Source organism: Pongo abelii, chromosome 18 (genome assembly GCF_028885655.2).
Source record: "Pongo abelii isolate AG06213 chromosome 18, NHGRI_mPonAbe1-v2.0_pri, whole genome shotgun sequence".
NCBI classification, from domain to species: domain Eukaryota; kingdom Metazoa; phylum Chordata; class Mammalia; order Primates; family Hominidae; genus Pongo; species Pongo abelii.
In genome coordinates this window covers 25,144,744-25,171,348 of record NC_072003.2, presented here as the reverse complement: position 1 = coordinate 25,171,348, position 26,605 = coordinate 25,144,744, and the positions used below count along the sequence as shown (strand labels likewise).

General features: G+C 41.7%; 1 protein-coding gene across 5 annotated transcripts in view; it reads right to left on the bottom strand.

Annotated features, from left to right (window-relative positions):
- Positions 1-26,605, bottom strand: part of LOC100436918 (ubiquitin carboxyl-terminal hydrolase 31) — an 89,350-nt gene that overhangs the window by 10,367 nt on the left and 52,378 nt on the right. For all 5 annotated transcript variants that reach the window (XM_054533626.2, XM_063717207.1, XM_054533628.2 and 2 more), the window contains 9 exons: positions 18,807-18,987; positions 15,916-16,027; positions 15,286-15,380; positions 13,765-13,842; positions 13,043-13,172; positions 10,627-10,746; positions 8,130-8,355; positions 1,921-2,079; positions 238-390 (listed from right to left, as the gene is read on the bottom strand). In XM_054533626.2, coding sequence (XP_054389601.1) covers positions 238-390; positions 1,921-2,079; positions 8,130-8,355; positions 10,627-10,746; positions 13,043-13,172; positions 13,765-13,842; positions 15,286-15,380; positions 15,916-16,027; positions 18,807-18,987 — 1,254 coding nt within the window. The remainder of the gene's footprint in view (positions 1-237; positions 391-1,920; positions 2,080-8,129; positions 8,356-10,626; positions 10,747-13,042; positions 13,173-13,764; positions 13,843-15,285; positions 15,381-15,915; positions 16,028-18,806; positions 18,988-26,605) is intronic.

The following is a 26,605-nucleotide window of genomic DNA, read 5'->3' as shown; positions in this document are numbered from 1 at the left end:
AGTGGAAAATAATGAAGTGGAAGGAGAAAGTACTGGGACACAGGAAAAGCAAATGACTCTGTTAATACAAAATGCTTCTTAGGATCATAACTCACAGCTACATAGCTCCACTCCCTGTAGCTCCCTTTGGGTTCTCCTACCATCTCCTTGGGACTTAGCTCCTAGGAAAAACACAAGGGACTCTGCTGTGTCTGTGAGTTACCATTCTGGAAATTTGTCACCAAAACCCACACCCACCATCATCTTCACTCCTTTCTCCAGTCATCTCCACGGACTCAGAGAGTGATGCCAGGGAGGTGCGTCTGGAGGAAGCTGCAGAGGTCACACTGGCTGGCTTGCTGCCCGGGAGTCGGCTCACCCAGTGTTCACACAGGGAAGAACTCGTGGAGCCTGCAGAGAAGAAAACAGGCATAGAGGTCAGGTTGGGGTCCCTCGGCCAGCCCTGAGCCACACACACCCTCATGAAGGTGCTACGAGCTGAGCTGGGGGGCGCTGATGTCCTCACCCCGAGGTCAGCATCAATTCCCAGACCCTGTGTCATGTCGTGCCTGCCCGAATAGCCCCAGTTAAGATGAAAAGATGTAAGGCAGACTTCCAGACGCATGAAATTTGTAGTAATAAAATGCAAGGATAGGGATGAATACTTTATAATGTAAGTCTGAGTCTAAAGAATTGGCAAGAGAATGGAATAGACAAGCATTCATACATTCACTCTACAAATATTTATTAAGCATCTACATGCCAAGCACTGTTCTAAGCAACTGCAGTAATATTTCTTACACAAAGAGAAGAGAGGATGCGGCAGTGTACTCTTTTTCTCTCAGCCTCACTGTTTTAAGGAAATTTGTAACCATTTTCATAATATTAATAATATACACACACAGAGCTATATGTCAATCTGCCCTGTCTGTTCCAGGGATGCCCTTAAATATTTATTAGGGCAAGAGAAATTGCTCTTGAAACAGAGTACATGAAGCAGCATGACTGTCTCAAGTAGACCTCAAGAAGGTGTCATTTCTGAGCACATCTGAGACTGGTGGAAGAGCAGTGGAGTTCCCACTGTGTTAAGTGAGTGAATGGCTGTACACTGGGTGGGCTTGGCCCCCAGCAGGGCGTCATTCTGCTTGAGAGATGCCTTGTTTTCACTGCTTTGAACTCACCCCCTGCAAGCTTCAAGAGAAGCAAGGATTCATAGCCCCTAACCTGACTGCACATTACCACATTCCAATCCTCTGTCACGCTCTCTTGAAGTCAAACTCTGCATTCAGAAACGTGTGTCCACTTGTTTGGATTATGTGTGGCTGCATTCATATTGTGTGTGGGTACTGGTCCCTGCGTTTATTAAACACAACAGGCTGGATGTCATCCGGCTAAACCCAAGCCATCTAATATTATCACAGCCATCAATCCTTCTCCTAACAGAAGAGGCCAATCTTCTCACTGGAAAAGCAGACTATTTCTAATGGTCCTTTACCCTTTACAAAATGTTTTAACACACATTTACGTAACTGGATGCTTACGACGACCCCATGAGGTAGGCATTATTATTACACCTGTATTATAGATGATTGCTATGTGGCCCAGATGGGACAGGCTCCAGGATAACCCCAGGACAGGGGGTAGCATGCCACGCTGCTTTTCAGCTCACCCATGCATTTATCCACAAGAACACATCATGAGCTTTCTTTGTGCCAGGTCCAACCCACTCTCCCCAGTGAACTGCACTGGGCCACAGCTGCTGTCACATTCCTCCCCAACTTCCTTGAATGCAGTCATTTTAGTTTCCAGATTAAATGCAAACGTAAGGATTCATCCGATCAAACTGACAGAGTCATAAGAGCCTCCAGAGAGGTCCTCTATACCATTCATTACAATCTTCTGCTCTGGAAAATACGGCCCAAGAACAAGAGTGGACCTTACCTGCCACCGAGCTGTTGGCTGACCATGACGGGATGGCTGTCCGCCTCTGGTAGAAGAGGATGTATGCTGTCTGCGTGCAGACCTCATCTTCTGACAGCTGCTGCACATCGCTGTCATCGAAGCAGTACCAGAGGCCATCCACAGAGTTCTTACAGTACGCTGCCAAAGAGAGCCCGCCATCAGCACCAGGGGAGGCTGCACCAGCCACTTCATGAGACCCACAGACACCATCTCTTTGGCTCATCTAATTAACTCAAGAACGTTTTAAGGCTGCGTGTAGCAACACAGAAAGAGATTAAAACAAATTCTAAATTCTATATCACACTCGAGCAAAATGTCTTGAGAAATTCGAAACTATTCCAAGTAGATGCAGTTCCAGTTCATCTTAGAAAACACACACTTATTTAAACCAATGGGTCTCAACCAGGGAACTGTGTCTGTGGCGGGGGGAGTGGGATTTGGCAATGAATGGAGATGTTTTTGATTGTCACAACTCAAGGGAGAGGTGCTACTGGCATCTAGTGGGTAGAGGCCACGGATGCTGCTAAACATTCTATAATGCACAGGACAGTCCCCCTGCAACACAAAATTGTCCGGCCAAAATATTAACGGTGCCAGGGTGAAGAAACCCTGAGTTCAGTGTGTTGCAACATTTTAGTGTCTATTAGAAATAGCAAATAATATGAATAGAAATAACAATATAATGATATGATAGCAGATAAATATAATATATAACACTTATTATGTGCCAAGCAACTCATTTAATCCTCAGATTTGTTCTCTTATTACTCCCAATTTCCAGAGGTTGAAAAAGATTAACCTGCTGCCCAAGGTCGTGCAGCTGGTGAAAGGCAGGAGCCCAGCTCATTTCAGGTTTATCAAGTCCTTGGCTTGCACTTGAAGCCCTATCCTGCCCTGCTTCCCTCAGGGAGGAGCACAAACCAGGCTCCATGGAAGTTCCCTGGCAGACTGAGAACACATGAGCTCATGAATGCAGGAGGACTTCTTTCAGTCCAAATTCTAAGCCTGAGCTAGAAATAAAGAACATTCAAGTAGCAGCAAGAACAGACAAAAACTTAAGAGTTCACAAAGCCAGTCAACCTGCAAGGATATATCAAAGGGTGTTATAAGCTTGATCCAGAAAAGTACATTATGATCACATTTTCTAAAAATATGCATTTATTTGGGGTGAGAATAATCGAGTGCTAGAATATTTAGCTAAATGCTGGAACAGACTCAGGATGGCCCCAGGGATGGGGCAGATAAGGTCCTGAAAGGCACCAGGAGTGATTCCTTCAATGGGCCATAACCATTTCCGCAAGTATGGAGACTTAAGGGATAAAAGGGACTCAGGTGAGAAAGGGCTACACCAGACAAGTCCCCCAAAAGGAGAGCAGAACAAGAACCTATGAACGGAGGCAGGGAAGTTATTTGCAGCTGAGAACTTGCCGGAACCAGAAGGGAAAGAACTTAAAATGTAAGCAGCAAATAGAGCTCTAAGGAAACAGCAATTGGCCAGTGGCGTCAGGTCAGGCTTGAGGCACACATGACCCAGCTGGGGAGCAGCTGCTCTTCTGGAGTGGTGAGTGGGAACAGAGCTGTGAGGGACATGCCCAAGAGGAGGAGACAGAACAGCCTTGCCTCCTTTCAGCCTGCTCCTCTTCAGAATGGTCTCTTCTCAGTCACAGTGTGGAAACTGAGGCAGCACAGCAAACTCATTAATTACAAAATAATTCTACTTGCTTTCCTTCCTAGAACTATTTTCTGAAGTATTCTCTAGGCCATTGCTACTAGAATTATGGCTCACGGACCGACACAAGCCCACAAGAGAGAAGCACCAAAAAGGAGAAAAGCATTTAAAAAACTTTTTAGCAATCTGATACTGCCGTGATATTTTTATTGTATTTTTACAAATGCACTAGTTGATAAAGGATTGGAAATTTTAAAGTAGAAAAAACCAAGTTCTTCATCACAGATGGTGTGAGAGGCACTGTTCTAGAATCCTTACACAATCGATTATATCATTATACCATTGATTATAGCTAGAAACAGTGCAAAATAAAGATTACATCAAAATAAACATTCCAGGCCAGGCATGGTGGCTTATGCCTATAATCCCAACACTTTGCGAGGCTGAGGCAGAGGACTGCTTGAGATATGGAGTTCGAGACCAGTCTGGACAACATAGTAGGCCCTGACTCTACAAAAAAATTTAAAAATTAGGCAAGTGTGGTGGCGCACACCTGTAGTCCCAGCTACTTGGGAAGCTGAGGTAGGAGGATCTTGAGCCCGGGAGGCTGGGGCTGCAGTGAGCCACGATCACACCACTGCACTCCAGCCTGGGTGACAAAGTGAGACCCTGTCTCAAAAAATAAAATAAACATTCCAAATGAAAACTTAAAAACGGGGATGAGGGGTGAGAGAGCATCAGGAAGAATAGCTTAATGGATGCTGGGCTTAATACCTAGGTGACGGGATGATCTGTGCGGCAAACCATCATGGCACATGTTTACCTAAGTAACCAACCTGCACATCCTGAACACGTACACCTGAACTTAAAAGTTGATGTTAAAAAAAAAAAAGAAAAAACTTAGAGTATCTTTAATTCAACAATGCTAAGAATATTTAAAATGTTCTCTAAACTAAGACTCTAAACATCTCATATACTAGAAAAGTGGTGGTAGGGCCTCAGCATGAGAAAGGGGAAATAATACAGAAAACATCTGAGCACATCCTGGGTAATGGGTTCCTTGAGGTCAGCATGACCACTTTCTGGCTCACTAACATGGTAGCCAAATTAGTGAACAGTTACCTGCCCCAGGACACAGAGCTAGAAAGATGTGTCTGGCTTCTAACCCAAGCTCCTTCCACCAAACTGTACTGCCTCTAAGGTAGTTGGAGGTTTCCAGGCATTTTCCAAGATCTATTCTATATATAAAGAGCAACATGATGCTAAAGTGTAGCCCTGTCTTATTCTTCCCAACAATTTCTTCCCAGAAACTATGTAACAAGCCAGTCCATATTTTCTTGAGAAATAGTGTTATAAATGGAAAACACATTCTTTACCAAAGCTGAGCTGGTGAACATCAAGGATGCTGGCAAAGGTGTTACAACACCAGGTGAGTTGTGAAGTTAAATGACCTCCACGTCCCTTTCCATTCTACCAGTCCACAAGTATAGAATTCCATCACTCAGTACCAAAGAACACAGACACAACTGGTAATGCCACAAAAGCAAAAATCCAACAAGACACAATATTTGTACACATGGCCCCCATAAAATAGAAACCTAAAATATGTAAGATACCAAATATACTGTTATCATCATTGAAATATGGTTTAAACCAAAGTACAAGGCAAAATATATCTAAACATTTAATTCACATTAACTTTTGTCTTCTATGAAGTGACAGCATCTTTTAAACTTCTCTAGCTTCTTTCTCTCATTGAAAGTGCTTCCTAGAGCAGGCAGAGGCAATCCAAGCCATTCCATTATGAGATGTGCTCAAAGTTGGGATCATTCCTCTCACAAACAATTGCTGCCTGCAGCATTTAAATATTTAAAGAACTTCTGGCAGTAAAATGAGTTTGAAAAAAAGAAAAATATCTATTTAAAGAACTTGAACTAAAAGGGTTTCAAGAATAAAAGATTATTGTGTCCAGTAATCTTCCCCAACCCCTGCCCTCCTGGAAAGGAACAGAGCAGACTGAAAGAGTGAGTATGAAAGGTAGCAAGGCCAACGGACTCCTCTGCCTTGGCTGATGGGGAGGGAGGTTCATGGCTAAATACTAGAGAAAAGAGTCCCAGAGATTTAATAGTACCCAGGATTGGGCAGACCCCACCCCTCCTCCACCTCTCCCTACCTTTATAAATCAATGGTCAGCACTAGCACTCGGGGTCTTGTTGCAGAAACCACTGAATTAATAAAGAAAGTCCCTGAGAAGTATACATGTATAACACACTGAGTGTGAAGGATGCAGAAATCCAAATCCTAGCCACTCACACGGATAATCAAATTAATCACATCAACCCTCACATCAACAAATAAAGCCCTGAAATCTGCCTGGCTCCCAAAAGGCTCATGCAGGCCGTTAGCCCAATGATTCCATTTCCAAGACTCAATCTCAAGGAAATACAGAATTAAAATTCAGAAAAAGTGAAAGAGCATAAAGATATTCAACAATGTTACATGAAAAGTTAAAAACCAGAAACAATATAGATGTTCAGCAATGGGGAAGGGTTAGATAACATTAGAGATCTATCAACAGAACATTCTGTGGTCATTAAAAAGTATTTATAGGCTGGGCGCAGTGGCTCATGCCTGTAATCCCAGCACTTTGGGAGGCCAAGGAGGGCAGATCACCAGGTCAGAAGATCGAGACCATCCTGGCCAACATGGTGAAACCCCGTCTCTATTAAAAATACAAAAATTAGCTGGGTGTGGTGGTGCGTGCCTGTAGTCCCAGCTACTTGGGAGGCTGAGGCAGCAGAATTGCTTGAACCCAGGAGGCGGAGGTTGCAGTGAGCCTAGATCGTGCCACCACACTCCAGCCTGGTGAGAGAGCGAGACTTCATCACACACACACAAAAAAAAGTATTTATAAAAAATTAAGTGTCCACATTAAGCTACTTCTGTTACAATACTAGGTGTGAAGATGAGGATGCAGAAGCGCATGCGCCACTCACCCCTCACTGTGCTGCTGTGCTTCCGAATTTGTGACCTGTCTATCCACCCCACTGGCCCATGAGGTGAGGCAGCAGGTTCCTTTCCCCAGCAGCTGACCCTCCCCCTCCAGCACGCTCTGACCACTCTCTCCTCTGGCTCTGACCTCTGCCCACTGCTCACACCTCCACCACAGAACCCATGATGTGGGACTCCTTTTTTAAACCATATCTGTACCCACATCTCCCCCTACTTGATTACACTCTCAGAAAATAGAGGCTGGGGACCTATTGATCTCTGCTGTGATAGAGCCCAGGGCAAGCAGGATGTGAGGGGCTCAATAAATGTTCACTTGAACAACAAGAACAAAATGCCAGTATAATCCCAACAGTGGAAAACAATGGCAAAAACTTAAGAGAAAAACATGTCAAGTATATACTACATACCAAAATATTACCTACATACAGTGGAACATTATTCAGCCCTAAAAAGGCAGGAAATTCTGATACCTGCTACAACATGGATGAACCTTACAGACATTATGCTACATGAAATAAGCCAGTCACAAAAGAACAAATATTGAATGATTCCATTTAAAAGAGGTACCAAGAGTAGTCAAATTCACAGAGACAGAAAGTATAGTGCTTGTCATGGCTGAAGGGAAAGAAAATGGGAATTAGTGTTTATTAGGTACAGAGTTTAAGTCTGGGAAGATTAAAAAACTTGTAGAGATGGATAGTGATAATGGTTACACAACAATGTGAGTGTACTTAATGTCACTGAACTGTACACTTAAAAATGGTTAAAATGGTACATTTTGTTATGTATATTTTATCGCAATTAAAAAAAATGTTACCAGTGGTTATCTCAGTGATAAGCCCATGGATGATGGTATTCTTTCCACCTCTAGCCTCTAAATTTCATGATGAACATAGTTGCTTTTATAAATGACAAGGTCAATTTAACCTTAAAACAAAAAGAAAAACCCTTCTAAGTCACTTTAAAGACACTATAAAAGTGTCATGCACTTGTATCCCAGCTACTCTGGAGAATGAGGCAGGTGACTTGCTTGAGCCCAGAAGTTCAAGGCTGTAGTGTGTGATAATCACATCCGTGAACAGCTACTGTACTCCAGCCTGGGCAACACAGCAACAGCTCATCTTTAATTAAAAAAAAAAAAAGTAGTTCACAATCATTTAAAATGAGAAAGAAGATAGAACTCAAGGAACTCTATCTAGCAAAACCGTAAATGGGGAGTGCAGGTTAGGTAAACAAAGAGCAAATCCTCAGTTGACCAGACAATGTCATCTGCACATACCACTCCCCAGTCAGTCTGCTACCTACTGGACGACCCCACTCAGGAAAAGGAGGAAGAATGTTCATTTATTTGCTCTTGGACAGAGATCCAGAGGATGGAAACTGCCCTCACAGTTGGCACACTGCCTACTGGAGGGGAAATGAAGCTCTGAAGTCAAGTCACCCTGTTACAAGCAAACCCATCTGAAGGACTCGCCAGCACAGACACGCAGCCTCTCACACTGCAGACCTGTGTAGTGCCCCCCTTGCATGGTGCCATGGTGATTGCACACAGCATACAGGTCATAGATGTAGTCCTCAGGGTCCCTCCCGAGTCCATAGGGCCGTCTCCACGGGGACCAATGGGATGGCAAACTCCAGCTGCTCTGGCTCCTCTTAACCACATGAGGTGTCATGTCCAGGCCAGTCAAGGGGAACTTGACCATGTTCTGAAGTTTCATGCGCCTGTCTCCTTCCTGTTGCAAGAAGAAAAACAAGTTCTGGTGATATTTTAATGCAAGCAGATGGCAGATCACTTTAGAGGGGAATGTGGATCCTATCAGATAAAGCGGTGTGAGTTACCTATCTGATGTTTCCCAAGACATACAAATCAGGGAAACAGATGATAGTTTTAGCTATCTAGAGGAACAGGTTTTAATATCAGCTAAGGTGGAACCAGTAAGGATCCATATAGAGGGGGTAAATGAGCCTCTCTGAGTCTTCCTTTCCTTATCTGTTAAAGGGCTTCAAAGCATTTGACTTACAAAAAAAATGACAGTATCGAGTGGCTCTTCCTGATACCTCTGTCAAAGAGACATGAAAACTAATGAGGTGATGGCTCCATGAAGGGCAAACCACAGCACCTGGTGCAGAAGAGCCTCTTGATAAGAGTGCCTGTTCCCCTCCACCTCCTCCAACAGGCACATTACAAGGCAACACTGACTTAGCTTAACATATCCACTCAGTGGCAATCTTTGGTAATCTGTATTTTCCATTAAACCTATAGGTAAATGCTTTGAAATCCAACCATCAGTTGAATAGATATTGACTGAATGTTTCCTGTGTCTATGGGAACTTTAAAAAATTAACCAGGCATAGATATGTCCACCCTAAGGAGCTACGTATGGGTCTGTGAAGGGAAGAAAAATGTTCATGAGAGAAAGGGACGATGGGTCCTGGGTGGTCAGGAAGGCCAGCCTGAAGAATCTGGATTGTAACCTCTGAGGCTTTTATGGAAAAGGTGATGTCACCAGAGTTGTGGGTGAAGAACTGTGTAAGCAGTGCACAGAACATGTTAGAAATAGGAGTAATGGAGGTGAAGAAATCAATTAAAAGTCACTGCAATGGTGACCAGCTGAAAAGCAACAAAATGTCTGAACCAGCACGCTGACAGCAAGAATGGGGAGGGGACACACAGGAGTCGATGAAGAGGCATGGCCATGCCTAGATGAGAGGGACAAGAAAGAAGAGTCAAAGAGGACACTGCAGGTTTGCGTCTGGATTGCTGGAAGGGTGGTGACATGACTTCAAAAGAAAACAGAAAGCGCAGGAAATTACTCTGTGTCTGCGGAAGGAGACACAGCAGGCTGGGATCCAAACCCTCAGCCAGCTTTCCACCTGCAGATCCCAATGGAATACACAGTGGGTGCCAAGTGCCCACTCTTCACTCCCATAGGAGCTGAACCTCAAACCTCTGTGTGAAAGTCCCAGACCTGGGGACCATCTGTGTGTCGCCCCTGATACCTCTGCCTCCTCAGACAGTCCTGAACATCTCTCCATCTCTACTCCACAACCTATCCCATCCACTAGCAGCCCACCCTGGATGATGGCAAGGGCCTCCTTCAGGTCTCCTCATCTTCATTCTTGTAGCCTCTAATCTGTTATCTACACAACATCCAGAATAATATTTCCAAAATACAGATTTGGTAAGGTTGCTTCTCTGCTTATAACCCTTCATTGGACTCCTACTCCGCCCACAAAGGGTTCTTTGGACAACCAGCATCCACCCACGTCTTCCATCAACTCCCGCCACTGCCCACCCCTCTGGAGTGCCTGCCCACCTGGCCTGCTCCCAGCCTCTCGTGCAGGCTGTGCTTTCTCCACTGCTGGGCTTTGCACACACTGCTCCCTCTGCCCCCGTGTGTGGGAGATCCCTGCTTCCACCTCACCTAGTAAAAGCTTGCTCATCTTTCAGATACAAACTTAGAGCCAGGCCTCGTGGAGTCCACTAATGTTTACTTCCCATTTACCTCTTATAATGAGACTGTCCAGACAATCCTAACCTCAGGGAATAGACAGCCTTTTTGGAAAAACTGACTCACAAAGCAATACAATTCAAAGCAGATTTTCTTTGTATTTATTTATGACTCATCTCCCCAACCATGCAACAGCTTCTCAGGAGCAGAACACCCATATTACATTAGGTAGAAATAGAATTCTACCTCCCTAGAAAGGATCTCTACTTAGTTCTTTTTAAATCCCAGAGTACACTTAACAAAATTTAGGCACGGCATTTACAAGTCAAGAACAAAGTAAAATATCTGCAATCTGAACTAAAATCAAATTTTGCCTTGGGAAAGAACAAAACATTACCCTAAACACAGGGGCAAAAGTGTGTCTATAACATACACAGACAGGACTCACTGGACCAAACAGGTATACCAAAGAATCCCCACAGAGCCCATCAGCAGGGGGCATAAGAAACTTGTCACAACTTGTTTGTTCCTGAGGATAGAGGATTTCCATACCTGCCGAAATCTCTTTAGATGTATAATAAGCACATCAGGCAGAGTCCAGAGGCTTAACGTAATGCTTCCCTGCTGCAGCTGCTTACAGTGTGGGCAACGCCAGGCATCATCGGGGGCAAGCTGAAAACAGAAGCATGACTCCCATTAAGTGCCACTTAATGCAAGACTGTGTTACGGCTGGACTAATGCCTTAGCCAGGGCATGGTGCAACTCAAAATCTCTCTGGAAACTGCAGATGCTGGGCATCAATGGAATAACACAATCAAAAGTGGCCAGAGCTGGCACCCAAACTCTAAACAGATTCTGGTTTGTTGAACAGATTATCCCTCACAGAGGAACGACTAAATCGGTAAATACTGTATAAATGTTAAATATGTTACTTTCTTTTTTTTTTTTTTTGAAACAGAGTCTCACTCTATCACCCAGGCTGGAGTACAGTGGTGTGATCTTGGCTCACTACAACCTCCACCCATCAGGCTCAAGTGATTCTCCCACCTCAGCCTCTTCAGTAGCTGGGACCACAGGCACGCATCACCACACCCAGCTAATTTTTGTATTTTTGGTAGAGACGGGGTTTTGCCATGTTGCCCAGATGCTCTTGAACTCGTGGACTCAGGCAATCCGTCCACCTCAGCCTCCCAAAGTGCTGGGATTACAAGCGTGAGCCACTGTGCCCGGCCAGATGTCACTTTCTATGTGCCACGCACTGCTCTGGATACTGGAATTATTTAGTGATCAAGAAAATGGAGTACCTGCTCTTATGGAGCATATACTGTCTCAATTCTGTCCCCTCACTTCCTGTCCTCCAGCCATACTGGCTTCATTTCTGTTTGACAGTCTTGCCAAAGGGCCTTTGCTTCCTACTCCAGGAGCCTTGCTTCCTTTATTTACTTGTTCCACTAGACTATAAACAGCATGAAGGCAAAAATGTTGTTTATGTTGGCCCCTGCTACTTCTTCAGTACCAGTACGTACCTAACATGGTATGTACTCAAAAAACACCTACTGAATGAATGAGCCCCTGTTAAAAGGTATCCTGCTAGCATTCTAGATCAGTGAGATGTGTTGTGGAATACCAGTGCTGCCATCTAGTAGATTTGCTCATCCATTATCTTTGTGCCATTATCAAACATCTCCGAAGTCATTAACAAAAAAAAAAAAAAAAAAAAGGCTAAACAGGGCAAGGTGTCATAGAGAACCTACAGTCAACCAATTCCACAGCCAACTATTTCATAATTGAGTGCAAAACTGGGGGGGAAAAAAGGGGTGAAAAAAAAAACCCATGTCTTATGAAAAACTATTATTAAAGGAACTAGCTAAAAACAGTGTGGGGGAGAGAAGACTCGCTGGAAATACAAAAGCTATTTTCAAACATTCGAACAACAGACAAAAATAAAATTAGGACTTCTGAGTCATAATGAATTTAAGACAGAGAACAACTGTTGGCTATAGTAACCAGTGGACATATTTCAGGTTAACTTCAGTCACCATCACAGCCATCCAGAGAAAACATGGTCTATCTCTGTCTTAAGGAGGCAAACTACCTCATAACAAAAGATATTCAAACTCAGGCTAAGCAATCACCTATTTGAACTTAAGTAGAAGAACCCAACCACTAGAATAAAGGAGTTTTCAAGTCCCCTTCAATCCTGAAATTGCATGACTCCCCCTATTTAAGAGTGAAGAGTTACAACTAGTAGTCAAAATTATGATCCTAGATATCAATGCAAGGTTAGATGACTCCAAGTACTCTGGTCAATGTTTATAAAGTGCATAAACATCACACAGGCCTGGGCCCCACCCAAAGAGGCTTATTTATCCATCTCTCTGTCCATCCATTCATTTAAATACTTACTGGGTCCCTACTACCTGCAAAGCCTTGCTGTCTACTTTCTGGTCTATAACTACGCTGTTCAGTATGGGACCCACTAGCCACCATGTGTCTGCTGAGCACTTGAAACATGACTAATGCAATGAAGGAACTGAATTATTTACTTCACTTAATTGTAATTAATTTTTTAAATTTAATTAATTTAAATTTAAATAGGTCCTGGCACCTATGTTCTTAGTACCAAAAAGTCAAGAATCACTGTTTAAGTTACTAAGGAAAAGATCTTAAAACTTCTAAATTGAGAAAGAAAATCACCAAAACTTGATCATTAACCATTAAAAATAACTAACTATGAAGAAGGTTCATTTCCAGAGTACTTCAATTAATCAAGGTTTTCTAGAAACGTACAACTTCTTGTTAAAGTCCTAAAAGCAAGAGCATTAAGATGCTCATTACATGTGCAGACTTACATATATGCAAAATCCTGCGGCGACTTCTGGGGCGTGATTTGTTTCTCCACTGTCACCTTGCCATGTCCCACTCCCCACTGCCCTGAGCAACCAAGAAATGCTGCCCAGTCTCTTACCCGCTCCTCTTTGGTGTACAGTTGGAAACACTGGGATAAAGTGCAGGTTTGAGGCTGATGATGACGCTCCCTTTGCAGACGAACACTTTCTGCATCAGGGATATACTCATCCTCAGTATTTACAAACAAGCTGCAATTAGGGGGAAAAGCATCTATCAGGGAATGTCTTGCAAAACAGAAGGAAAAATACAATTATGGCTTCATGAAGTGACTACAAACTCATAACCAAAGGAAAAAAAAATCAATGTATAAGAAACAAAAGTAGTGACCCAACTTTTCTATATTCCAAAATGTTCTTGAAAAGTTCTCTGTATACAAAGCTATTTCCACAAGTAACTTGATTTTTCTGGGTTTGGCCATGAACTGTACTGGTTAAACCACATATTCCTGTCCTTTACATCTAAGAACACGCATCTGACATCGCTTTCTAGAATTAATGGGCCTGTAATAAAAATCAAAGTAAATTGAACCTATATAGTAGTTAATGAGTTACAGCTTCTCTTTCAGCAGTGAACAAATGTTCTAAGGTTCTGGGATTGGGAAAAGAGAAGGTACAGGAAAGGAATAATAAACTGCTTAAATAAAGGGTTAACAACACACCTGGATACTTAGCTAAAGAGAAGAGAGATTTGTGTTTCAGCTCATTTAACATATCAAAGGTGTGCTATAAAAATGATAATTAAAACAATGTTTCTATAAATACTAACTTTAAAAATACTCACAAATCTCTTGTCTCCTTGTCCCACTCGACTACTAATTTCACATGAGCGGTGCCACCTGGTCCACAAGATTTTAATGCCCTATAGAACCAGGGAAGTGGAGAGGGAAGCCACATATTATTTTCTAAACAAATGATTTTACTTAATGTGATTATGTCCTACCCGAAATTATAACGTGATTAATGAAAATCTTCATCATAGTTCCCCATCAGAAAAAAGTTTTCAGCAAGACCACTATAACCACTGATTTAATAACTACATTACAACTAAACTGAAAAACCCTTAAATTAAAAAGCCCAATACAGTATTAATAGTAAAGAGGTTGGAAGAAATTTAGTGTCATGTTTTAAGGTTGATGATCACTCTCAGATAGTCATTATGACCTTCCCAACTTCTTGCCCAATTTTTCACCCACCCAAACAGACACTGGACGGTAGTCCCCCAGGAACAAAGTCGCCCCTTGCACCTTTCCACCTCTGCACCAACATGCCACGCCTGTTCTAGACTGCACCCTTCTTCCTCCTTCCTCCAAAGCTACCCCCGTCCCAAGTTCACTGGCTCCTTGCCATCTCCTGAGAAACCCAGAACTCAGTGAATATTAGCCATCTCATCTTGTTTATGTTGTGCAATATTTTGGATTGTTGTCTACTAACTCTCAACTCTAAACCCAAACAGTGAGCTTTCAAGCAGGACCATGTTGTATGCTTTTTTAGAATCCTGAAATATAGACACTACAATATTTGTTGAAAAAATCATAATAATTTTTATTATAAAAAATGTGAGTTTTCATATGTATATTATATATTCATAGACACATAGTGTGCATATATGTATATTATTTTATTAATACAATAGAGTATTATAAATATAACAGATTTAGACAGCACAGAGGTAGCAGAGTAGAGTGACTAATTCTATGGGGCAGGTTGCCGGGGGTGGGAGGAGGAAGAGTATAAAAAAGGGCTTAAAGGAAAGGAATTACAGACAGAGGAAACTACACATGCAAAGCACGCATATAAAATAGTATTGCCTGTTCAAACAATCATCTGTACTTTAATGCTGCTGAAAGTTTGGGATAGTGGGGAGAGGAAGAGCAAGGCCTGACAAAAGTGAAGTAAGCGGAATTCAAACTGTGAAGAACTTCTTACATTGTGGAACACGGGCTTTATCTTTTAGGCCACAAGTTGCCGTATAAGGGTTTTAAGGAAGAATGTGGCCTGATTAGAACGTTACTTTACAAAACTTCATTCCTGGTGAATATGAAAGTGTAATTTATCTGCAGTCCTAGGACATACGTTAATTTGCTTTCCTAACGCAAGTACTCCAGGGCTTTTCTTATTTCAAGAAAGATCATCAAACATATACCCAAGCACAAATCAAAAGTAAAATAAGTACTTAATTTCAAAATGAACCTAAAGAACCCTGCATACTTATGTGGAAATTATAAGTATTCCACATAAGTGGAATCACACATGAACATATTTGAGATTGTAAAAGGTAATTAAAAAAAAAATTTTTTTTTACCTTTCTACTGTTGGGTGGCACAAGGGCTGCTCCTCCTGGGGCAGCAAATATGTTATTCCAACAACACTGACCACACGCAAGCTGAATGGACACACCTGCATCAGATGTTAGATGAGAATTAAGCCAAATCTTTCTTCAAGGGCATCTGTTTCACAGTGGCGTTTCCAAAACAGATTAGAGTTACAGTAAACTGTTTATTCTGCAAAACGCTTCACTATAAGATTCTATAAGGTTGTTGAGCCACTCTAATACACTTTAAATACTATTTACCCGAATGTGATTTACATATCAAACGTTATGCAAGACAAGTAACATACTGCCTTTACTAAACATCAGCTTAATGGTCTTCCACGGATACCTTAACATAGTAATAATTTTTAAAATATACAGATAGACATTCTACTAAATCCCTTCCAAGCTGATCATGTACTAAATGTTAATAGATAAATATTATAAAGGAATATGCAGCAGTTCAAGGAAAACCTTGCAGTGGCTAGCTCTTTCATAAAATGAGGGATAAATTCTCAGTCCTGGAAATCCAAACACAAGAAACTCAAATTTCATTGTAATGATTGTTTCTTCACTGAGTATATACCCATGCTATGCTGGAATATCAAAATGCTTACAAACCTGAATGCAAACCGTGGGCCTCAAGAAATACTTCATCTTCTCCAAGATTTCCTTCTGCAGAAGGTCCCAAGCTATTGTCTTCTCTAAGTGCAGCACAAAAGGCAGTCCAAATCTAACACACATCAACAATGTAATCACCTTAAAAGTACAGTAATTCCTTTAACACTGTTATCTTTTGTTCTTGATCTCTTAAAACGGAATCACAATAAAATTGGCTTTAGGACAGTTCTCAAAATAAAAGAAACAGGAAATTTAATGGTAACTCTTCATAAGGAGATGAACAGCTTGGATTTCTAAATGAAATTTAATAGCCAATACACCCAAATGGCTTCTAGGGGAGTATGGTGCTAGGACAGCAGGTGGCAACAGGGCAGGATCAGTGAAGATGGGGAGCACAGGGGGTGGGAGTGGACATGAGTCTGGCAAACAGCACAGGTCGAACTCATAAGGTTGGGTGCCACAGGACTAGACAGGGCTGGAAGGTCTCACAGACAGGCAGCCACATTCTTGAGTCTCTGACAACAAGGGAGGCACTGGCAAGCAAGTGACAGTGAAAGTCAGCTCCAGAGCTATGTCCCACAGAGTCCAAGCAGTACTGTGGTTCTTGGCCTCAGCTGCACAGACCGAAGACCAAAATCACCAGAGGAGCTTTAGAAAATAATGATACCCAAGTCCAGCCCCCAGAGATTCTGATGAAATCAGTCTGGAATATGATCTGAGCACTGAGATGTTTTTAGGGCCTCCCTGGGTGGTTCTAATATGCAGCCAATGTTGAGGACCACTATCCTAGCCTCAACTCTCATCCACGCCCAGTCATTCAAACCTGAATTCCCTGAATGTGTCCTACTCTCACACAACCATGTCTTTTGTCAGGGAACTCCCTCTGCTTGGAATACCCTCCCCACCCTTCTGAGTCTACGCTGTCTCCTACTCACTCATGTGAAGACCCAGTGGAGGTATTCTTTTCCAGGAGGCACCCTGTTGGCTTGTTCCCTGTGTATACTGTGCTACAAACAATGCCTGCTTATTATTCTGCCTCCACCAATAGGCTGTGAGTTATTTGATAGCAAGCACTGTGATTTATTTATCTTAACAGCGTAAACAGACAATATCTAGAAAACAGAAGATGAATGAATGAATGAACAAATAATCTAACAGATTAACTCTGACTCAGGCCCAGAGGGAAGTAGAGGTGCTAAGATCACCAAGAAACCAGTTTCCAACAACTATCAAACTGTTCGCTCGTAGTGGTGCTTAACAGTGAACCAATCTGCCTAAAAACTACTGTGATGTGAAATGAGTTACAAGTACATGTAAATCACCCAACCATATTTTTTTAAAATAATGACTTCACTCTTTGAGAGACTAGCACCATGAAGGGAATTCCACAGGTTCTTTACTTCATTCCTTCTGTGCCTGATACACACCAAGCTCCTCCTAGTCTTGTGTGCATGTACCGGGTGTTCCCTCTGCATGGGATCCTTTCCCCTCATGTTCACACAGCACACTGAGGCTCAGCTTGGCCACGGTCTCTTCAGGGACGCCTTCCCTGACCTCTCTTCCTAATGTAGTCTTGCCAGCCTCCCACCATCACACTCTATCATTCTAGTCTGTTTTAATGCCTTCGACATGGTACGGACTGTCTGAAGTTAAAGACATCTGCTTGTTCATAGTCGGTCTGTCCTAGCTAGGATGGAAGCTCCATGAGGACACAGACCCTGCCTGTTTTGTTCCCTGCTGAATCCCCAGTGTTTAGAACCGTGCCCAACACACTGTAAACACTAAAGTACCTGTCAATGAATAGCATAAATATGCATATCAACACATTCTACATTTATGTTATTTACTATGCAGGGAACTTATTTCAAAGCAAAATTTTCAAAGGCTAACATAAAGGCTATTCTAACAAATGTTAAGAAACACTGAGTCCTTTCTCCTTGAAACATATCTGTCTCTTGTTAATACTCAGGTTACATTCCTACTGTGACACAGTTACTTTAAAAGATAGTCTAAACACCCATACACTCTTACAGAGGGCATCAGACAAATTTGAGAGAGATTTCTGACTCCCAAATTGCTGACTTACAAACCTGAATGAATGTGTGGTGCCATTTGCCAAGATGGGAAATACTGGAGAGCCAGTTTTAAAAGGAAAGAAAATTTGGACATATTTCAATTCAACTTGGGACATAAGACATAAGTTCAATTTGGGACAGAAGCCTGAGGGACATGGCACCATCCAAGTAGACATGTTAAGAATTAAAAAAATAAAAATAAAAAAGCTATCAGGAAAGTATCTGGAAATGGGTCTACAGCCCCAAGAGGAGCCTGAACTGAAAATACACATATGAAATGGGACTTTAAAAACTAAATTCCTGGCCGGATGCAGTGGCTCACGCCTATAATCCCAGCACTTTGGGAGGCCAAGGCGGGCGGATCGTCTGAGGTCAGGAGTTTGAGACCAGCCTGGCCAACATGGTGAAACCTCATTTCTACTAAAAATATAAAAAATCTGCTGGGTGTGGTGGCTGGCGCCTATAATCCCAGCTATTCAGAAGACAAGGCAAGAGAATCGCTTGAACCTGGGAGGCAGAGGTTGCAGTGAACCGAGATTGCGCAACTACACTCCAGCCTGGGCAACAGAGCGAGACTCCATATCAAAAAACAAACAAACAAACAACAACAACAACAAAAAAAACCCAGATTCCTAATTTTACTCTCCCCCAACCAACCCCCCAAATCAGGTCAACTTGTACATGTATTCTTTTTAAATATCAGAATCAAAAATTAACTACTAAAAGTAACAACTTTTTGCCCATGCTTTTTAAAATGTTTGAAAATACTGAACTTTTACAGTCTAGGTACTTACTGGAAAATAATCTGGTTCTCACCTTTTCCCTTGTTGCCCAGTGCAGGCTCGGTTACACACCAACAGGACAATCTTGTCGCTGCCTGCTCTTGAGGTGGGCAAATCCATTTTCCCTTGCTTTGTTGCTGTTTGTGTAGGAGAAGACAGTCTATGATAATCCAAGCCAAATTTCAAGTGGTTTAGGTTGTTGTTTAAATGAATTCCTGAAATAGAATAAAAACAACTCATTTTATCTCTTCAAAATTATTTTTATTCACTCATTATGAAGAAATTTACCCAACAGAGAAAATTTTTTAAAAAAATGTCATTATGTTAATTAAACTGCAATCAAAAAAAGAAACATCCTACTTAGATTACTCATCTAGCCGTTAGAGAATTTCTTTAGCATCCATTATTATTTCCTTTAAACTAGCCTTACCTATCTTAAAAACTGAAAATTAAAACTGCACTTCAGTGAATGTTAGATACAGTTTTAGAAGGGCATGTGTGCTAAGGATGATTCACCAAGAAAATTTAGTGAGGTCATGCAACCAGTAATCAAACAAATTTTTAAAAAATAAAGATGAGAATATGTGGAATTTCTTCAATATTAAATAGCAGTTTCTTCTCCCTGATTAAAGAGCCAGACTTATAAGAAATAAAAAGTAAACTACACACTACACCTACTAGACTCAGAGCCATCAGGAGAATCTTCCAACTTGGAATACAGTCTACTAGACTGGATCAATCCACATTAAAGTTAACAAATATATATATTTGACAGGCACAGTACTGATCCTCCCAAATGCTCCAAAGCAGAGCTCCCTGTCAATCAAAGTACCCAGCAACTCAGCACCCAGCACAACCCCAATAAATGCCTGACTACCTGTTCATTCCTTTAATCCTTTGGAAGTACAGCCTAGGGAAATGACACCCCAGCTGGAAAACAGAAGAAACCCCTCCTACCACCACCATAAATAATAACACCACCAGAAAGAGAATAAAATACAAATGGCTTACACAAAAGTATTTATAGCAGAATGCTGGCGATAACCTCAATACTCAGCAATCTAAGACTCACTGAACCTATTAAGATACCTCAACATTATAAAAATTTAAAATGACAAGTACATAGTTAATGCCAATATAAAGTCCAGATGGAGTTTAAAAGAACAACACATACAAACTAGAAATAAGAAAAAAGCTGAATCTTTGTCAAGCCACTAGAGGGAAGAAAACTTTTTAAGCTTAAACACCATAAAGAAATCACAAAAGGAACAGGAGTAGATCTTACTTCCTAACCACTTTAAACTCTGGTATGAGAAAATAAAAATAATAGATATCTGAAGTTGAGACAATAAACTCGTTTCCCAGGTTCTTGGCAGAGGTAAGGGTGGGAAGACCTGTTCTCCTAGAATTGATGTGGACTCCTGACGAGATGAGGGGATGCCACATTGTCAACTGCACAGAAATCAAGCTCTGTGTTCAAACTGTGGACGCATTTACTGCCAGCTGTGTGAGCTGGGAGTGGTTACTTCATCTCCAAGTCTCAGCTTCCTCACTGGTAATGTGGGGAAAGCAGTAGCCTCATTATGTATTGAACAAAACATCTGTTAAGGCCTTAGGATAGAGGCTAACGCACACTCAATAAGGCAGTCTCTGGCTAGAATACAATAACCTTTGGATTCACCAAATTCACTTATAAATAGAAGCTTAGTGTTAACCCTAAGCAACTGGGGTGGGAACAGGATTTTGAGAAACTTTCAGTTGAACAAACATTACCTGGGCTCTTGCTGCATATTAAGAACTATACTGCACTGCTGGGTATAGCAAGATAAAGCAAAACGTGGCCCCAGCTCCAGAGGACTTCACAGTGTGGTGGGAAGGACAGAGAAGAAAACAAATCATTTCCACATAACACACTGGTGTGAGAGATTAACAGAAGAGCAGGAGTTCACTAGCCAGCCTGCAGGTAAAGGGAGTGAGGAAAGGCTCTCTGGACAAGATAATTTAGGTATTTTTTACTGTAATGCAATAAAATTAGAAACAATCCAAACAAAAACACATATGGGGAAATGTAACAACTGGAAAAGAAAGACAAACAAGCACCTGGGTCAAAGAAGAAGAAGTGAAATAATAGACTATCTAGAAAATATTGTAAATATGAGTAGACCAGACAAAACTGAATTGTAAGCTGGCATTGGAGAAAGCTGGCCAACCCAATATACAGGATCACCAAAAGAATCAGAAACTGGAGGTGCCAGAGGCCTCTGGAAGTAGAGGGTGATAAAAGAGGAATTAAAATAAGGACTTTCAACAAGAGCACCAAGACCATTCAATGAGGACAGTACAATCTCTTCATCAAATGGTGCTGGGACAAGTAAATATTTACTTGTCCCAGAATGGAGTTTGGTCCCTACCTCATACAATTTATAAAAATTAACTTAAAATGTATCAACAACCTAAATGTAAGAGCTAAAACTACAAAACTCAGAAGAAAACACAAGAGTAAATCTTTATGACCTTGGATGTGGTGACGGATTCTTAGATATGACAACAAAATTATGAGCAACAAAAGAAAAAACAGACTTCATCAAAATGAAGAACTTTTGTACATCAAAGAACACTATCAAGAAAGAGAAAAAACCCAGAGAATGGAATAAAATACTTGCAAGTCATATATCCCATAACGGTCTAGTATTATACATCCTTACAAACAATTCTTACAACTCAACAAAAACAACTCAACAAAAAGATAATGCAATTTAAAATGGGAAAAAGACTTGAATAGACATTTCTCCAAAGAGAATATGTAAATGGCCAAACAAGCACAGGACAAGATGTTCATCATCACTTACTATAAGAGAAATGCAAGTCAAAACCTCAATGAAGTAACACTTCACATTCACCAGGATGGCTAAAATCAAAAAGATGAAAAATCAATGTTGGCAAAGATGTGGAGAAATTAGAACTCTCATCTATTGCTGGTGGAAACGTAAAATGATCCAGCTCCTGTGGAAAACAATCTGGCAATTCCCCAAGAAGACAACCATAGAATTATGATATGATCCATCAATTCCATTCCTAGGTATATACCCAAAAGAACTGAAAACAGGTATTCAAACAAATACTAGTACACAAATGCTCATAGTAGGACTATTCACAATAGACAAAAGGTAGGAAAAAAACAAATGCCCATCAACAGATTAATGAACAAAATGTGGTACATGCATATGTATGTATGGAATAATGTTCAGCCATTAAAAAGGAATGAAGTGGATCCGTTCAAAGATGGCCGAACAGGAACAGCTCTGGTCTGCAGCTCCCAGCATGATCGACGCAGAAGACGGGTGATTTCTGCATTTCCAACTGAGATACCTGGTTCATCTCATTGGGACGGTTGGACAGTGGGTGCCACCCACGGAGGGTGAGCTGAAGCAGAGTGGGGCGTCACCTCACCTGGGAAGCTCAAGGGGTCGGGGGATTTACCTTTCCTAGCCAAGGGAAGCTGTGACAGACTGTACCTGGAAAAACAGGACACTTCTGCCCAAAAGACACTTCTGCGCTTTTCCCAAGGTCTCAGCAACCAGCAGACAAGGAGATTCTCTCCTGTGCCTGGCTCGGTGGGTCCCATGCCCACGGAGCCTTGCTCACTGCTAGCGCAGCAGTCTGAGAACAAACTGTGAGGCGGCAGTCTGGCTGGGGGAGGGGCATCCACCATTGCTGAGGCTTGAGTAGGTAAACAGAGCGGCCAGGAAGCTCGAACTGGGCAGAGCCCCCCGCAGCTCAGCAAGGCCTGCTGCCTCTATAGACTCCTCCTCTGTGGGCAGGGCATAGCTGAACAAAAGGCAGCAGACAGCTTCTGCAGACTTAAAGGTCCTTGTCTGACAGCTCTGAAGAGAGCAGTGGTTCTCCCAGCATGGCATTTGAGCTCTGAGAATGGACAGACTGCCTCCTCAAGTGGGTCCCTGACTCCCATGTAGCCTAACTGGGAGACACCTCCCAGTAGGAACCAACAGACACCTCACACAGGCGGGTGCCCGTCTGGGACAAAGCTTCCAGAGGAAGGATCAGGCAGCAATATTTGCTGTTCTGCAGCCTCCACTGGTGATACCCAAGCAAACATGGTCTGGAGTGGACCTCCAGCAAACTCCAACAGACCTGCAGTTGAGGGACCTGATCATTAGAAGGAAAACTAACAAACAGAAAGGAATAGCACCAACATCAACAAAAAGGACATCTACACCAAAACCCCATCTGTAGGTCACCAACATCAAAGATCAAAGGTAGATAAAACCACAAAGATGGGGAGAAACCAGAGCAGCAAGGCTGAAAATTCTAAAAACCAGAGCGCCTCTTCTCCTCCAAAGGATCGCAGCTCCTCGCCAGCAATGGAACAAAGCTGGATGGAGAATGACTTTGATGAGTTGACAGAAGTAGGCTTCAGAAGGTTGGTTCTCTGAGCTTTAGCATGTTCAAACCCAACGCAAGGAAGCTAAAAACTTGAAAAAAAGGTTAGATGAATGGCTAACTAGAATAAACAATGAAGAGAAGAGCTTAAATGACCTGATGGAGCTGAAAACCATGGCATGAGAACTTTGTGATGCACGCACAAGCTTCAATAGCGAATTCGATCAAGTGAAAGAAAGGGTATCAGTGACTGAAGATCAAATTAATGAAATAAAGTGAGAACACAAGGTTAGAGAAAAAGAGTAAAAAGAAATGAACAAAGCTTCCAAGAAATATGGGGCTACGTGAAAAGACCAAATCTATGTTTGATTGCTGTACCTGAAAGTGATGGGAAGAATGGAACCAAGCTGGAAAACACTCTTCAGGACATTATCCAGAACTTCCCCAACCTAGCAAGGCAAGCCAACATTCAAATTCAGGAAATATAGAGAACACCACAAAGATACTCCTCGAGAAGAACAACCCCAAGACACATACTGTCAGATTCACCAAGGCTGAAATGAAGGAAAAAATGTTAAGGGCAGCCAGAGTGAAAGGTCAGGTTACCCACAAAGGGAAGCCCATCAAACAGCAGATCTCTCGGCAGAAACCCTACAAGCCAGAAGAGAGTGGGGCCAATATTCAACATTCTTAAAGAAAAGAATTTTCAACCCAAAATTTATATCCAGCCAAACTAAGCTTCATAAGTGAAGGAGAAATAAAATCCTTTACAGACAAGCAAATGCTGAGAGATTTTGTCACCACCAGGCCTGCCTTACAAGAGCTCCTGAAGGAAGCACTAAACACGGAAAGGAACAACCGGTACCAGCCACTGCAAAAATATGCCAAATTGTAAAAACCATCAATGCTAGGAAGAAACTGCATCAATTAACGGGCAGAATAACCAACTAACATCGTAATAACAGGATCAAATTCACACATAACAATATTAACCTTAAATGTAAATGGGCTAAATGCCCCAGTTAAAAGACAGACTGGCAAACTGGATAGAGTCAAGACCCATCAGTGTGCGGTATTCAGGAGACCCATCTCATGTGCAGAGACACACGTAGGCTCAAAATAAAGGATGGAGGAAGATCTACCAAGCAAACGAAAAGCAAAAAAAAAGCAGGGGTTGCAATCCTAGTCTCTCATAAAACAGACTTTAAACCAACAAAGATCAAAAGAGAAAAAGAAGGCCATTACATAATGGTATAGGGATCAATTCAACAAGAAGAGCTAACTATCCTAAATATACATGCAACCAATACAGGAGCACCCAGATTCATAAACCAAGTCCTTAGAGACCTACAAAGAGACTTAGACTCCCACACAATAATGGGAGACTTTAACATCCCACTGTCAATATTAGACAGATCGACAAGACAGAAGGTTAACAAGGATATCCAGGACTTGTACTCAGCTCTGCACCAAGCAGACCTAATAGACATCTACAGAACTCTCCACCCCAAATCAACAGAATATACATTCTTCTCAGCACCACATCGCACTTATTCTAAAATTGACCACATAAATGGAAGTAAAGCACTCCTCAGCAACTGTAAAAGAACAGAAACCACAACAAACTGTCTCTCAGACCACAGTGCAACCAAATTAGAACTCCGGATTAAGAAACTCACTCAAAACTGTACAACTACATGGAAACTGAAGAACCTGCTCCTGAATGACTACTGGGTAAATAACAAAATGAAGGCAGAAATAAAGATGTTCTTTGAAACCAATGAGAACAAAGACAACGTACCAGAATCTCTGGGACACATTTCAAGCAGTGTGTAGAGGGAAATTTATAGCACTAAATGCCCACAAGAGAAAGCAGGAAAGATTTAAAATCAACACCCTAACATCACAATTAAAAGAACTAGAGAAGCAAGAGCAAACACATTCAAAAGCTAGCAGAAGGCAAGAAATAACTAAGATCAGAGCAGAACTGAAAGAGATAGAGACACAAAAAACCCTCCAAAAAAATAAATGAATCTAGAAGCTGGTTTTTTGAAAAGACCAACAAAATTGATAGACCACTAGCAAGACTAATAAAGAAAAAAAGAGAGAAGAATCAAATAGACGCAATAAAAATGATAAAGGGGATATCACCACTGATCCCACAGAAATACAAACTACCATCAGAGAATACTATAAATACCTCTACACAAATAAGCTAGAAAATCTAGAAGAAATGGATAAATTCCTGGACACATACACCCTCCCAAGACTAAACCAGGCAGAAGTTGAATCTCTGAATAGACCAATAACAGGCTCTGAAATTGAGGCAATAATTAATAGCCTACCAACCAAAAAGAGTCCAGGACCAGACAGATTCACAGCCAAATTCTAGGAGCTGGTACCATTCCTTCTGAAACTATTCCAATCAAGAGAAAAAGAGGGAATCCTCCCTAACTCATTTTATGAGGCCAGTATAATCCTGATACCAAAGCCTGGCAGAGACACAACAAATAAAAGAATTTTAGACCAATATCTCTGATGAACGTCGATGCAAAAATCCTCAATAAAATACTGGCAAACCGAATCCAGCAGCACATCAAAAAGCTTATCCACTATGATCAAGTTGGTTTCATCCCTGGGATGCAAGGCTGGTTCAACATATGCAAGTCAATAAACGTAATCCATCACATAAACAGAACCAACAACAAAAACCATACGATTATCTCAATAAATGCAGAAAAGGCCTTCAACAAAATTCAACAGCCCTTCATGCTAACAACTCTCAATAAACTAGGTATTGATGGACTGTATATCAAAATAATAAGAGCTATTTATGACAAACCCACAGCCAATATCATACTGAATGGGCAAAAACTGGAAGCATTCCCTTTGAAAACTGGCACAAGACAAGGATGCCCTCTCTCACCACTCCTATTAAATATAGTGTTGGAAGTTCTGGCCAGGGCAATCAGGCAAGAGAAAGAAATAAAGGGTATTCAATTAGGAAAAGAGGAAGTCAAATTGTCCCTGTTTGCAGATGACATGATTGTATATCTAGAAAACCCCATCGTCTCAGCCTAAAATCTCCTTAAACTGATAAGCAACTTCAGCAAAGTCTCAGGATACAAAATCAATATGCAAAAATCACAAGCATTCCTATACACCAATAACAGACTGAGAGCCAAATCATGAGTGAACTCCCATTCACAATTGCTTCAAAGAGAATAAAATACCTAGGAATCCAACTTACAAGGGACGCGAAGGACCTCTTCAAGGAGAACTACAAACCACTGCTCAATGAAGTAAAAGAGAACACAAACAAATGGAAGAACATTCCATGCTCATGGATAGGAAGAATCAATATCGTGAAAATGGCCATACTGCCCAGGGTAATTTACAGATTCAATGCCATCCCCATCAAGCTACCAATGA